We start from the raw sequence: 14616 nt of genomic DNA on the forward strand, positions 1-14616 counted from the left end.
TACTCCAGGGGGCGTGTTGGCATGGAGTCGTGGGCCAGGAGGTGCTGTGAGCTGCTTTCTCAGTTTTCCTACTGACAGCAGCCGCCTTCTCAGGCCGAGCCGTCTGCTGATCTTCATCTCTGCTGGGTGGGGCGGGGAGCCGGCAGGCAGAGTAAGGGGGTGACATCCTTTCTTGGGTGCTGTCGGGAAACATCTGGCTGTCTTGCTCACATGGTGAGTGCCGCTTAGTGGGTTTTTTGGGTTTCTGAAACTGGGAACCAAATGAATGTGTCTCTGCCAGAAGGTAAGCCAGGATGATTTCTGTGGGTTTGTTCCCTTTTTCTAGGACTCTGACTTTAGCTTGCAGCCTGGTTCTGCCTCTGGTCCCACAGGGAATCCAGTTGTTAAACTTCAGGACGCGTTGGCCAGTAATGTAAGTCTGTGCTTCCACCTCCAGCTCTATGGTGGCCGTGCTGGCAGGCCCTGGGCTGCACGTGGTGCTCCGGAACCAGAGGAGGCGTGTCAGCACTGACGTGGGTGGGCAGGCCTAGTTTGAGCCCTCGTGCCCTCTCTAGGTAGTTACACATCCGTGGGCAAGTTGTTCCACGCCCTGGTCTTTTGAAATTAAAATGGGGTAGTGTAATTCCTAAGGTCTGGTTTGTTTGGCATTTTGTGACTTGAAATGTTTCAAGTTCTGTAGTCACGCATGTTAGAGATTGCTGGGCTAAATAAATTTCTTTACTCTACAATTTCTCAGAATCCTTTTAACGTGCTGGTGGGCGTCTGCAGGAGGAGGGTCTAGCAGTTGCATTTCCGAACACGTTTCTAGGGATTTCTTTGTCACAGTTTCGAGGGGAGGGGGACTGAGCCAGGACCTAGGATCTCCACACCAGGCAGTGGGTGCCTGTGTGCTGGCAGCCCGTCCTTTCATGCTGTTGGGGCACAGCTGCCCCTGCTGGGGGGCTTGGTGGGGTGCAGGGGTGGGCGTGGCTCTCCATGGCCTTCTCTCGAGGGAATCAGTGAAGGCAGCTATTTTGGGGGTGGCCTTGCACACGACCAGAATGGAAGGTGTGTTTCCGTGAGCTGTGGGTTCTTCTGTGCCTGTCAGTACTCCATGGTGGCCTTCCCTCCAGGCTGGGCTGACGCAGAGCATTCCCATTCTCCGGCGTGACCATCACATCCAGAGGGCCATGGGCCTCTCCCAGATGTCCTTCCCCACCGCTGACCTCACTCTGAAGGTAACCCTGCCAGGAGCTGGGCAGGGGCCACAAGGTGCCTTAGCTTGCCCGCCGACCCCTCCCCCTCCCAGGCTCGGATCTGTGCTGCGCGCTGCCTCCCAGGTAGTGATTCTCATCTCCCCACCTCCTTGCTTCTAAAGATGGAGTCTGCGCGCAAGGCTTGGGAAAACTCACCCAGTTTGCCGGAGCAGAGCTCTCCAGGAGGCGCTGGCTCGGGCCTCCAGCCCCCATCCTCTGCGGGAGCCTCCAGCGGGGTCAGCTACAGCTCCTTCGGCGGAGTCTCCATGCCGCCCATGCCCGTGGCCTCAGTGGCACCTTCTGCTTCCCTTCCAGGTACGTCGGCCCCAGGCCAGCCCAGGGAGCCTCCCCACTCACTCAGGAGAAACGCTGGACGGCCCTGAGCACCACTCTTCCTTGACTGAAGGAGTGTGTTGGGGGAGCTGGTTTCCAGCTGGGTGCTTGTGGCTGCCCACGTGCTCGGATAACTTGCACCTTCTGCTTTCCAGCTTCCCTCCACGGGGAAGCGGGACTGTGACTCCGGCGAGGCTCGCCCCCCTCCTGGAGAGTCAGACCACGTCACATGCAGTGTGTGTCACCTCTGCCTGTCAGCAGCTCTCTCAGCCTTGGCCCCTCCTCTGTGAAAAGACAGGGTGGTGATGGCATTCTCTGGGGGTAGCCATGCCAATGGGACCAGATCGTATCGGAAAGTGCTTTGTATCAGTGAACCCTCGATAGGTGGTAGCCCTGACTCACCATCCCCATCACTGTGTTGGTGCTGCAAGGCAGCCTGTGGGGACTTTGAGGGCCCAGCTGCCAGAGTCTCAGTGATGCAATTCCAATAGATCCTTCTGACCCTCCACTGTGGACTCAATAGCAGGGAGATGAAGAGGAACATGACTGAGAGACCAAGGCAGCCTTCAGTTATGACGAGTCCCTCTTGCGTGTGGGGGCGGCGGGCGAGGGGGTTCGGTGGGAAAGGTGGGCTGGGGACAGCCCCTCCTCGTGGGCACCGTGCTGGGCAGGAGCACTAGGCCGGCAGCGGGCCGGAGCAGGCTCTGCACACCCAAGTCCTGGGACCTTCAGGAACAGTGAGACTTGATCCTGTTCTACCTCCTTGGATTCTGTTTCCAGGCAACCACCTGGCACCTCTCTACCTGGATGGCCATGTGTTTGCAAGTCAGCCCCGGCTGGTCCCTCAAACGATACCTCAGCAGCAGAGTTACCAACAGGTGATGAGAGCAAGCCAGGTGGCCCTGTGGGGGACTGGGGAGGGTGCAGCACACAGTGTGGCTACTTTCTTCATTTATCTGTTTGTTGTCAGTCTTGCTTCCCTTGCCCCTCACGTTATGCCCAGCTCCTGGCATGTCCTGGCAGCCAGTCAGCATTTATTGAATGAATAAATGAGAGACAGGAAGGAGAAATGGGGCTGAGTGCTCCAGACACTGCATAGTTTTCCTTTCTCAAAGTTCTCCTTCCTGCACCCCAGCTGGGGAATTCGCTGAAACGCAATTCTCTTTGGTGATCAGGTATCCTTCTGATGAAGAGAAGACAGGCCTAGACTCCCAGGCATGGATGCATTAGAAAGAGGTAGTTTTAGAAGCAAGCAGGTGTTTGTTTTTATGCAGGATTGGCATACCTTCTGTCCTGTGAGGGGATGATGTTTGGAAGTCTCCCTCCTGAAGCTGGTGCTGGCTTTCCACAGGGTCCCACGGTCCACAGCCCCGTGTGACTGCACAGACCAGGACCAAGTGCATTTTCCGGGACAGAGGACTTGGCCTGTCCTAGCCTCTTTTTAAAGTGTATTCTTAAATGCTGTGTTGTTCAGTTGTGCAAGATCTTGACCTCCACGTGACTGAATTGTGCTGCACGTGTTCTTTATGTGCATTTTCCATTCACCGTCATGTTTCTGTTGGTACGTGTAGCTAGGATTCGTTCTTGCTGCTGTACAGAATCCAGTATGTGGATATACTGGGGTTTGGGGTTGCTTTTTGCTGAGAGCAAAGGAAGCCTGGGAAGGACTTGCTGAGTTTGTGTTCTGGGCAGTGTTCGGCTGCCCCTGGAGAGGGGCTGGGGGAGAGGGGAGGTGAGTATTAGCTGGGAGGACACCATGGTGACCTGCCGGGCTTCCCGTCCACAGGCCGCCGCTGCCCAGCAGATCCCAATTTCCCTTCACACATCTCTGCAGGCTCAAGCTCAGCTTGGACTGAGGGGCGGGCTCCCCGTCTCCCAGTCTCAGGAGATCTTCAGCTCCTTACAGCCCTTCAGGTGAGATGCCAGGGCGGAACGGGCCCAGCGTCCCGGCCTGTGGACCTGTTCCCTGTGTCTGCTGTTGCTCTGCGCTGCTCTGCTCTGGGCCGTGGTTGGGGGGGGCAGTCACAGCCACTTCACAGTGAACTGTGTGGTAGCAGGCCAGGGGCCTGGCCCCGTTTTTCTCACCAAGTCATACTGCTCTTCCTCCCCCTGCCTCACCACCTGTGACTTGCTCGTTCAGGGCGTCTGATGTCCTGTGCTGTCGGCAGCACACAGGTTTTCCTGTGCCTTGTACAGCCTGGATATGGGGTCTGTTTAATTCAGTGATGCTCGGACCCTGGTCCCTAGACCAGCAGCAGCAGCACCAGCTAGGAGTCTGTTACAAATGCAGATGCTCAGGGCCCATCCCAGACCTTCTGAATCAGAAACTGTGGAGGCGGGGCGGGCAGCCGTGTTTGAGCAGGCTGATACGTGCTCACGTGCTCACGGCTGAGATAACGCCGGTGCGGTCGTGCGCTGACCTGCCCGTCTGGCTCTTGCAGATCTCAGGTGTACATGCACCCCAGCCTGTCACCGCCCAGCACCATGATCCTCTCTGGAGGCACAGCCTTGAAGCCCCCGTACTCGGCGTTCCCAGGCATGCAGCCTTTGGAGATGGTGAAGCCCCAGTCCGGCTCGCCCTACCAGCCCATGAGTGGAAACCAAGCCCTGGTCTACGAGAGCCAGCTTGGCCAGGCTGCAGGGCTCGGCGCCTCCCAGATGTTGGACTCCCAGCTCCCACAGGTCAGAAATTCAGTCACCAGGGCTCTTTCCTTCATGATTGTTTATCCCTTTTGTTTGCCTCTTGATGTATCCTGACTTACTGTCTGTAGCCACTGTGACTGGTCCTTGGGCTGCGAGAACCAGGGCCAGGTCCTCCACCTCTTGTCAACAGTCCCAAGGCCTGGCTTTCCCCTAAGAGCGAGGCTTCTCTTCCTGCCCTCCTAGCTGGGGCTGGGGGTGGGTGAGTGTCCTCTGGGCATGCTCCCTGATGCTTCTAGACTGCTCTGCCTCCCTCCTCCCTAACCCCAGCTTTGAGGCCCACACCAGAGACTCTGCCCCCTCCGGCCCTCCACACTGCTGTGAGCAGACTGCTGAGTCCGCATGGGGTTCCCTGTCATCCTCTCCCTTGAGCCGAGGGCAAGAGAGACAGCTCTGAGGGTCACTCCCCTCCCTCGGCCCCTGGCTCAGTCTCCAGCATGGCTCCTGTGGTACATCTCAGGGGTTTTGCTGTCTCTGTAGATGACACCCCAGGTCTCTGCCCCCAGTTCCATGGCCTTCTCACCACCAGTGCTCCACTCTGCTCATGCTCCTGTCTGGACTGGTCATTACCGGGAGCCGTCATCTCAGGCTTGAGGGTCCTCCCCGGTCACCACCTCTGACGTTTCTCTCCCACTCCATCTGGTGACCTGCCTCCGACCACCTTTTTCTCACGCCCTCCTTTCCTGCCCCTTCAGCAGATCCCCACACCCGCCCTTGTCTTTGCACTCAGCTCCACCCCTCCCTCACTGAGTTAACCAGGGTTAGATCCTCCCTGCCTCTGCCCAGCTGTCTATGACGGGAGGAGACACCCCTGTCAAACCACATTCAGCTCCGGACAGCCAACCCACCGTGGGTCTGCGTGCCTCCCTACCCTCCTCGTTGCCTTCCCCACCTCCATCTTGCATCCTGTGCTGCCAAGGAAATAGCAGTTGTAACAAAAAGAGGATTGCTCCAAGCTCCCGGCGCCTCCGAGCCAAGGGGTGGGGGTGGGGCCGGCCCGGCTTTGAGGGTGGGCTGTGTGCCTGGGAGCTGTCCTGCCCGCCCCCCTGGGCGCTGCTCCAGCAGGCACTCAGGTGTGCTGCCCTGCTGCCTCCAGCCGTGAAGGTCCTCTCACCACATCTCCAGGAAGTTCCTCCGGTTTGTTAAAAAACAAAAACCAGAAATCTTGTCTGAGGATATCAGTAGATTCCATGTTCCTGAGTCTGATGGGTAGTTCTGCATCCTCCTCCTGCTGGCCCATCACATTTTGACCCTGTGATCGCTCTTTCCCTCTGAGTCACGTTCTCGGTTCCGAGGACACCTCTTTTGGTTTTCCTTCTGCCTCCCTGAAGCCTTCTTCCTTGGTCTCCTTTGTTGTTCCCTCCTTGCCTCCCCAGTCTGTAAGTTGCCGTGCCTCCTGGGCGCTGTCCTCTGGCCTCTTTCTAGTCCTGTGGCTCTAAGCTTCATCCAAATTCAGCTCTTCCCAGTTCTCCCAAATTTATATCTTTATCCCAGATCCATCTCCTGGATCTGAACTCAGATCCAGTGGGCTGCCTGCCACCTCTGCTCATAACTCATGGTAGCTCAGACTTAAAGTGAGCGGAATTCCTGTCTGGCATCGGTCATCCCTGGGCCCCTGCTCCCCCGCCCCCCCGCCTCTTCAGCATGTTCTGTTCGCTCTGCCTGTGGAAAGCATTCAGAATCCAGCCCATTCTCGTCCCCTCTAGCCACCACCCTGTCCAGGCTGCAGGAGCTCCGGCCTCCTCTCCTGCTCCTGCTCCTGGGCCTGACGGTTGGTTCTCAAACACAAGTCAGGTCACACCACACCCTGAGCTAGTGCCATCCCCGTCCCCATCCCACACCCAGTTGCGCACAAGGGGCAGCACAGGGTCCTGGGGTCTGGCCGCCACGTGTCTCAGTGATGCAATTCCAATAGATCCTTCTGACCCTCCACAGTGGACTCAACAGCAGGGAGATGAGGAGGACTGTGACTGAGAGACAGAACGTGGCTTCCCCGCCCCCGCCCCACCCCACAAGGGTCTCCAGGCCCACCTCCTTCCTCTCACCCACCTCGGACTTAAGGAGTATTCCCTCTGGCCTGGCAGTTCCCGCCCCGTTCTTCTGTCATAACACGATTCAAAAGGATCTCAGACTTTAAAAGGATTCCAGGAACCCAAAATCCCAGACCCCTGTTGAGTCTTGTTTTCTGTCACCTTTGGAGGTAAAGCAGTGAAGGGCCTTGCCTTTTTGTGCTGCACGGAGTAGCGCCAAGATACACCACTTCCTGAGGGGGCTTCCTGGCCTTCCCTGACCCACCCCACCTCCACGCACTCTGTACCCATTCTGTGTCCCGCGTGTCACTGTGTTCTAGCTGTTTCCCGGGTCTGGACGTGTCCTGGTGTCTCCCCAGCACAGAACGTGTGCTCAGGGGACCTCTGTGGGATGACAACGGTAGGGCCAGAGCTGCACACAGACAGTCCTCAGGGAGGAGCCGAGCACGGCCACCACCTAGGGCCTGTCCCTGCCTCTGAGAGTGTGGAGTCCGGGGTAGTCTGCTCTGCTCAGACCGTGGTCCAGCGTCTGTCCGCCGTGTGAAGGCCTTGCTTTCATTATTCTGGGATAAGAACCTGCAGTAGAACCTGTGGTTGCTCTTGGATGCGTGTGTAAATGCTCATTTGTGGCTTTCTCCCCACATCTCGTCCTCTTCCTGACTGTCCCTGTTGTCCTGCAGCTGACGATGCCGCTGCCCGGCTCCCAGCTGCCCCTGCCTCGCTATGGCTCCGGGCAGCAGCCCCTGATCCTGCCACAATCCATCCAGCTGCCACAGGGGCAAAGCCTCTCTGTCGGGGCCCCCCGAAGAATTCTCCCGCCTGGGTCCCAGCCTTCGGTCCTTAACACCAGCAGAGAGGTAAGGCTGACTCCCTCTTGCTGTGTCCCAGGGTTGGGGGTAGGTTATCCTAGGGACCCTCTCTAGATAGTCAGGAACCACTGCTGTGGCAGAAAATGCTGGCGGTCCGGGAGACAAGCTCCAGGGCCTCACTGGGCCCTGCTGATCTCTTGTTCATTGCCAAGTCCTCTCAGTCCCACAGCAGGAACCCCTTGGTCATGTATAACCAGCAACGCAAGAGGACTGGGTGTGTGTAGATGCCAGGGCAGGGCGGGGACGGTGTGTGATACTGAGGCCGAGGGCTGGGTGGCAAGGAAGTGTGTGGGACCCGCAGTCCTCACCAGCTCCCAGATTCTGCTGAGCATACTCCTAGGGGAGCGAGGTCGCATCCACCACGCGGGTCTGCTGGGGGTGGCGCTCAGTCCACCATTCCCGCCCCACCGGAAAAAAAGCAAAAATGCGGGACATTCCTGCCTGAAGCCTGGACTTGGGGGGGAAGGCCTGCACATTCCCTTAGAAGATGCCTCTCCGTCCTGAGGCCATCAAGGCCCCGTCGGCTCTGCCCAGGGTGGTTCAGCGAGGGCCAGCTGTCTCCAGGGCCCTCCAGTGGCAACCTGTCGTGTCTCGGTCTCTTTAGTCCTCTCAGATGGAGATGAAGGGCTTCCACTTTGCCGACAGTAAGCAGAACGTTCCTTCAGGAGGCTCTGTGCCGTCGCCACAGACCTACAGGTAAAGAGACGCACCAGGGGTTGGATGCTCACAGCGGGGCCCTCACTGTTGGGACCTGGGCCCAGGGGAGCAGCACAAGGGCTCTGAGGCTGAGTCGCCTTTGTTGGCCCACGTGTCACCGTGAAGTTCCTGTGCCAGGACACAGGAGAATCTGAAATTGGGAGGATGGTTTTGTTTTTATTTCTCACCATTAAGTGCTCTGGTTTGGGAGAGCTAGGAAAAGGAATGGCTGGTGTTGTAACAGCGTCAGGACTGACCCTGGCTACTCACAGCTTTCTTGCCAGATTTTTTAAAAAGATTGGTGGAGAAGGCAGACACCCTAGAAGAGGAGAACTTCCTCTTCTGGGGCCGCGTGTCCCCTGAACTGGCCCTCTGACCCTCCCAGGACTTGTTGCTGCCGGGCTGGGGGCTGTGCCTCAGTGTGGCCCCACCTCTGCCGCCTCTGGGTCTGTCACAGCCTCCAGTAACTGTCCCGGCCCCTCAGCTGGATTCAGAGGTGGCTTTGTATAAATTAGGGTGTTGAATTGCAGTTGACCCTTGAACAGTGCAGGGGTTGAGGCGCTGGCCCTCCATGCAGTTGAAGATTCAGGGATAACTTCACAGCCAGCTCTTCATATCCATGGTTCCGCTTCTGGGGATTCAACCAACTGTGGATCGTGTAGTACGTATTTATTGAAGGAAATCTGAGTGTAAGTGGATCAGTGCAGTTCAAACCCTGTGATGGTCAAGGGTCAACTGTATTTAGTATGTTTAAAAAGTCAGAGAACTTTTCACCCCTGGAGAAGAGCGCTGGCTGGGAGGCAGCACACTCTGGCTTTGGGCCCGAGGGTTGGTACAGCCGACTCTTGTTAATTGTGGGAGATTCCCGGAGACCCTCCTGTTGGCAAATGAGTAGGAAGAAATCCAGGACCTGCAGTGTCCCGCGTGAGGTTGACCGCGCAGCTCGGCGCGTGGGTCCCTGGCGGGGGCAAGGCACTCCTGCAGGTCAGTCTCTGACGTCCCGAGTCACTCTTGCTGTGGTCGCCCTGCCCTGTTGCTCTTGGAGCGTGGAGGCTGAGTCCTCCTCTGCCCCGGCATTCCGCGTTTCCAACTGCACTTCCTCAGAGAGGGATTTTTGTGAATTGTTCCCCATTTCTTTATCTTTTCTGTTCTTACTTTCACTTTCTTGGCTTTATGTACTCTGTTTTGTTTTCCAACCATATTGTTCACATTGGCCAAAATAATAGAATGAAAGAAAAATGCACACGGACAGCAGCACCACACAGTGATGTGGTTGGGGGAAGGGAGGAAGCGCCCCGCACGAACAGATGCTGCGGGCAGACTTCAGCTGCATCTGTGTAGCGCCTTCCTCGGGGGCCAGTCCAGAGCAGGGACGCTCGCACGAGAGTCGCCTGTGTCCATCCGGTGTAGGAGTGGCAGCAGCTTTAGTCTTTGAAGAATGTTTAGGAAATATCAGCCTTAACTGGCAGCTTCTGTTCTGTTGGTGTTTCAGCAGGGTTGGGAAAACGGGTGTGTTTTTATAGTGCAGCGTTTCCCACGTTTTCTGGGAACAGGACTTCTGAGGCACGCCCTGTCAGGAAAGAGTTCCCTGTGCAGATACTGGGGGTGTGCTGTGCCCAGGAGGGCTTGCTGGGGAGTTGGGGTGCACCTCAGCATGGGGGTGGAGTGGCCCCTGCGGAGAGTCCTGTTGAGTTCCACGTACATAATTTCTCAGGATTTTTGACCACAGAATCTTTCTTTCCCACATAGCACCTAGTTAACATCCCTGGGAGAGAGCCGTCTGGTCCATGGAACACATTTAGAAAGACATTGTACATTTTTGTTACTTTTGGTATCTCTCTTTCCCACTCCCACCCCCAAGCGAAGACTAGAAAGATACTCGGCATCAGTCTTGTCAGGTTTACGGACCTTGTGTCTGGATCCCAGCATCCTATTGGTCCAGATTCTCCAAACCCTGAGAGACGGTCCGTTGTGTCCGTCCATCGCCCATTCAGGGTCTGCCCGTGATGGGGCCCTGGCCTCTGTCCCCCAAGGGCAGCTCTGTGACCTGGGCTGGAGGTGCCAGGGCACAGTGACGACCCCCTCGCCCTGCGCTCTGCCTGTCCGGTTCTATTTCCTCCATCGGAGGCTTGACTCCGTTTCTGTGGTGACGCGTGTGTTCTCACCCCCTCCTTTGGTTTTTTCAGGCCTAGCTCTGCTAGCCCCAGTGGGAAGCCCTCTGGATCAGCAGTTAACATGGGCTCTGTGCAGGGACACTACGTTCAACAGGTAGAAGATGGCTTTCCAGACCCTCCAGCCCCGGACGCTTAGGCCCGTCTCCAAGCGCCAAAAGAGGAGGGACTGTCCAGCCTGTTTGAGTGCTCCTCTTAGAGAGACGTGCCCTGGCGCTTAGAGCGTGGCGCTGGGAGCCGGGGAGCCCGAGTCCCTCCTGGAGAAGGCACTTCTCCTCTTGACGGGCGTCTGGATCCTTCCTTGTCCTGCAGAGAAGGGAGGATGCGGATTCCTCTGAGGAGGTGACGCCAGAAGGTGGACTATCCCTCCATAGTGATTGGGCTGTGAAGGCGCTGGGACTTGGTTAGGCCTGTGGGTCAGCTCTAGAAGCCGGGGCGTGTGTGCGTGCCTGGCGGGTGTGCCTGGCGTGTGGCTGCGCGTGCTAGCTCTAGTAAGTGCTGTGTCTCGTCCTTGTCTTGGCCGGGTGGGGTTCAGACGCAATGACGTCTTCCCGTTTTGTCCCAAGAGGGATGTCTCAGTGTCTTGGTCTTGGGCACCGTTCTCTTCACCACTCCTCTAAAATGTGACCGGGCTCCGGGGCGCAGACACGTCAGGTGTGGGGTTTGAGTCAGACAGCGTTCCTGGCTGGCGGAGGTGGAAGGGGGTTGTTCATTTCGCTTCTCCTGCCTTGGGTCCCTGGGGGTTGCTCTTCGAATTGTTCAGACTGAGCTTCCAAAGCTTTCTTCCAGAGTTCGCACCACGGCGTGAGGGGCAGAATCTGACACACTTCGCTGCACAGAGCTGCACGTTCAGGGGACCCTGACTGGGAATCTTGAGATTGAACTAGAGGCTTTAGGAAAGGTTTCTACAAAGTGAGAGCTGGGGAGGGTCAAAGATCTGGGAAACCAAGTCAGCCAAGAGGCTTCACGCCCCTCAGCACAGTCAGGAGCTCTAAGACTTGTGGGTGCACTAGAGGGGCGTGGGGTGCACTGATTTGAAAAGGTTCTTCCAGTGGGCCTTGGCCCGCGGGCACCGCAGAAGCTGCCCGGAGGACCTGGTGTCTTCCTGCCTCCGAATCACTGCACTCGGCGCCCACGGGAGGGAGTTGCTTCCAAGTCTGGTCTTTCTGCCCGAGGACCGGCTCTTTCCTGTAGCTTTCCCCGTGACTGAGGAGCAGCAGGCAGGTGGTGGGAGTGCGTCTCCTGGCCTGTGATTCTGCATGAGGGTAACTTCCTTTGTCCCCATCCGTCTGTCCAAAGGCCAAACGAGTGGATGAAAAGCCCAGCCTGGGAGGCGTGAAGCTGCCAGAGGCGCCCTCGGCTGCTTCCCCGATGAAGCGAACGGGAGCCATCAAGCCTCGGGCGGTCAAAGTGGAGGAGAGCAAGGCCTGAAGGGGCTCTGGCCGCCTGCCCCGAGGACCGCCGCCACGCAGCCGGATGCTGATGCTGGGGAGTCTCACCGACGGCTGGATGCACCGTCCACCCCCGGGCGGGACTGAGAGACCTCCCTCTCTTCTCCACTCCTGAAAGCAACGTCGTCCAACCAGCTTGCACCCCTGGATATGTGGCATTGACCTGCTTGCTTGAATACGAAACAAACAAAAAAGCAGACGACTCCATTCCCATCTCCTTTCCGCCACGACTGTGGAGGGACAGCCTTCGAGCAGTGCAGATGAGCCGCCCCTCCTGTCCCGCTCCCTCCTGGCTGCAGGGGCCCTCACAGCGCTTCCTCCCCGCCCGCCTCCTGTCTGTCCCCAGACACACTGGTTTGGCAGCAGGGCCATTTTATTAGTTGGAGACTTTTTGTTTTAAAAAGCAGCTAAGGATTTTACAAAGGAGAAAGGAAAAGAAAACAAAAACACAAGCTATGTCTGTGTAGCTGGACTTTTATATGTCCTTCGCCATTCTCTCCCCACCCCCTTTTCTGTTCTGGTAGTTTCCTATAAACTCTCTCCTGTTAGTTTGGCACATCACAGCGATACCTTAAGAGATGACTCTTAAGAATGTGTCCTCTCCTGCTCTCTCTCGGTTAATCTTTGAGGTTACTTGTAAAAAGGAGTGGTGATTTAAGACACGCTCCTAAGCACAAGGTGTCCCGCCGTGTGCTTGGGAGGTGGTGATGCGGCGGGGAGGGTGGGCGGCTTTCAGTTGAGTTCCAGCCCCTGGCCTGATGGCCCAGGGGAGCTTACGGGCAGCCCAGTGAGGTTAATGGCGTTTTTAGCATAAGAATTAAACAGAATTTCTGTCTTAGACTCTTCTGAAGCTAGTGGGAACACTGACCGCTGGGCACCCAAGGTGAATCATGGAGATTAAGGCTCTGGCATTTTCCAGCTTGGCCTGGGCAGTGCACAGACACCGCCCTTCAGCGTCTCTGCTTCTGGGGCTTCAGCACCTTCAGGGGCTGTTTCACATACTCCCCCTTTCCTAACTTTCCATATCATGCCCATCTCCTTCCTTCTTCCTGAGCCTGCTGCCTCCTCTCTGGGTCCTCCTGTCCCTCCACTTCCCACGCAGCTAGAAACCAGTTCCTCCATGTGGTGATGGGTGTGGGGGTGGCTGTCACCAGAGACCATGCAGTTCCTCTGCATGGTGACCAGAGGGTGTGGATGGCGGTTTGGCTGGATCTGCAGCAAAAGCACGTGGTCTGGGAGGCTGCTGGGACAGAGAGGCCTGAACTGGGCAGTGGGTGTGGGTCTTTGCAGAGGCCAGAGCAGGGTCCAGGGGGAAGATAAGATGGGTTGCAGGGCTGACCATGGTTCTGGAACAGCCTGGGTGGTCTCTCGAGTCTGCAGAGCCGCCTCTGTCAGGATGTGTGTGTGAGGCGTTTTATGCTGGGGTTTTTCTTGTTTTTAAAATAAGAACTAGAAGGAAATCCTCCCAGATTCTGTCATCCCAAGGAAGGGCGAGGGGACGTTTGTTTCAAGCTTTGCACATTCTCTTCAGAGTAACTAACCAGCCATCTACCTGTCAGTGCTGGTGGGTCCAGGGAAGACCTGGCTCAGAGGACGAGGGGTAGGCAATAGGGGGTGTGCCCCGGGCCGTGGTCTTCGGCCCCATGTCCAGTGAGCACACAGGGAAGGAAGCGCCTCGGGGACCACTGGGGTCACTGCTCGTTGCTCCTCACTGCTTTAAGGGAATGGGGACAGCCTCCTAGCAGAGTGCCCAGGTCTCTTCCTGGGGTCATCTGGGGAGGACCAGATGCTTTACTGCTTAAACAATAGCTTTCAGCACTCCCCTCCTTGCCTCTACTCTCAGACCTTACTTCTCACTAGCCTGTCTTTTTTTCTCCTTCATCCCCTGAATCTTGACCCTAAAGTCCCTTCTCAAAGGGCCACCCATTGAATGGAGGGCCCCGTGTGCCCATGCGCTCTCCACCCACTTCCCCGGCGGGCATCTGGCTGCTGTCCCAGTCCCGAGCCGCCCTCCTCTCTGCTTCCAGTCACCCCTGCGGGAGCCACACACTTACAGTTAGAAAACACGGCCAGACCCCTCACACTTAATTCCAGTGCACATTGTCTGTCAAAAGGAAAAAAGATTTTGTCACTTCGAAATTCAAAAGAACAGTCCTGGATGCTGTTACAAACTCAAGATGTACCCTTCAGGTGAACCTGCCATCACAGTGACAGTACTCCCTGTTTGAGGGGGGAAAAAAAGGGTCACCTGTTATCCTGCCCTTTTCTCTACCCCTGTATCCCCCACCCCCCAATAAAAACAGAAAACACTAGAATTTATTTATATGTATTGATGTTGTAGGTCTAGGTGAAAAAAAGGTAAATGTTTCACTGCTCTATTTATATATAATGTCTGAATTATTCTGTGCAGGAAAGGCCAGGAAATTGCATGTGAAGTTCAGTGCGTTTACCACCTCTGTGTGCCCAAGCTGTGGTCTCTTTCCCACTAAGATATGGATTTTGAATTGAACTCTGGAGGCAGAAGGTAGGCCTCAGGCCTGCCCAACACCCAATCCCTTCCTTGGCCTGATTAAATGCAGAGTTAATCAGGTCTGATTAGTGCAGACATGTTTTAAGGTGCAATATCTCTCCTCCTTTAATGTGGTTTTTAGAGCCAAGCTCAAGGTAATAGGACTTAAGGTCTTACTTTGGCTTCAAATCCCCATCCTCAGAGTGCATGTCCATGCAGAGGCCTCTGCCAGAATGCTGTGGGGCTTTGGCGGGAACAGGCGAAGACCAGCACTTAACTTTTCTGCCACTGAGGTTGGGGGGGTGGTGTCAGAACCTTCTCCCTGCACCTTTGCCTACTAAAGATGCCCTCTCTTCTGATGCTGGCAGCTTTGCCCTGGCTGTTGAAGCTGTAGCCCGCTACTCGGCAGCAGTGACCCGCGGTAGTGCCCGTCCAGCGTCAGTTTCTCAGTGGGGTGAAGCCCCAGAGTGTGGGTTCATGTATCTGTGAGGCGGCGTCCCCCACTGAAGACTTCTTTGTCAGCTGTATTTGGTCTGGTTTTCTTTACCATTGCTTCTTTTTTTTTTTTTTTTTTTTTAATCAACATGATTACTGTTTTCAAACTTGGAATTCATACACTTCT

General features: G+C 56.2%; 1 protein-coding gene and 2 non-coding genes across 18 annotated transcripts in view; all 3 read left to right on the forward strand.

The window, feature by feature from the left end:
- Nucleotides 1-14571, forward strand: part of PRRC2B (proline rich coiled-coil 2B) — an 82136-nt gene extending 67565 nt beyond the window's left edge. For 8 of the 16 annotated variants that reach the window (XM_074362427.1, XM_074362426.1, XM_074362428.1 and 5 more), the window contains 10 exons: nucleotides 326-412; nucleotides 1113-1217; nucleotides 1358-1550; nucleotides 2349-2446; nucleotides 3355-3482; nucleotides 4010-4250; nucleotides 6979-7155; nucleotides 7772-7863; nucleotides 10050-10131; nucleotides 11334-14571. In XM_074362427.1, coding sequence (XP_074218528.1) covers nucleotides 326-412; nucleotides 1113-1217; nucleotides 1358-1550; nucleotides 2349-2446; nucleotides 3355-3482; nucleotides 4010-4250; nucleotides 6979-7155; nucleotides 7772-7863; nucleotides 10050-10131; nucleotides 11334-11465 — 1335 coding nt within the window. In that variant the 3' untranslated portion in view covers nucleotides 11466-14571. Of the gene's footprint in view, nucleotides 1-325; nucleotides 413-1112; nucleotides 1218-1357; nucleotides 1551-2348; nucleotides 2447-2743; nucleotides 2805-2842; nucleotides 3095-3354; nucleotides 3483-4009; nucleotides 4251-6978; nucleotides 7156-7771; nucleotides 7864-10049; nucleotides 10390-11333 lie in introns of those variants that run through there. The other 8 variants (XM_074362432.1, XM_074362433.1, XM_074362437.1 and 5 more) reach the window with 6 other exon arrangements.
- LOC123617125 (small nucleolar RNA SNORD62) lies at nucleotides 2037-2122 on the forward strand. The gene has a single exon (XR_006725203.1). It is a non-coding gene; the product is annotated as a small nucleolar RNA SNORD62 (small nucleolar RNA).
- Nucleotides 6161-6246, forward strand: LOC123617126 (small nucleolar RNA SNORD62). The gene has a single exon (XR_006725204.1). It is a non-coding gene; the product is annotated as a small nucleolar RNA SNORD62 (small nucleolar RNA).
- Nucleotides 14572-14616: the final 45 nt, after the last annotated feature.

This window comes from Camelus bactrianus, chromosome 4 (genome assembly GCF_048773025.1).
Source record: "Camelus bactrianus isolate YW-2024 breed Bactrian camel chromosome 4, ASM4877302v1, whole genome shotgun sequence".
In the NCBI taxonomy this organism is placed as follows: Eukaryota; Metazoa; Chordata; class Mammalia; order Artiodactyla; family Camelidae; genus Camelus; species Camelus bactrianus.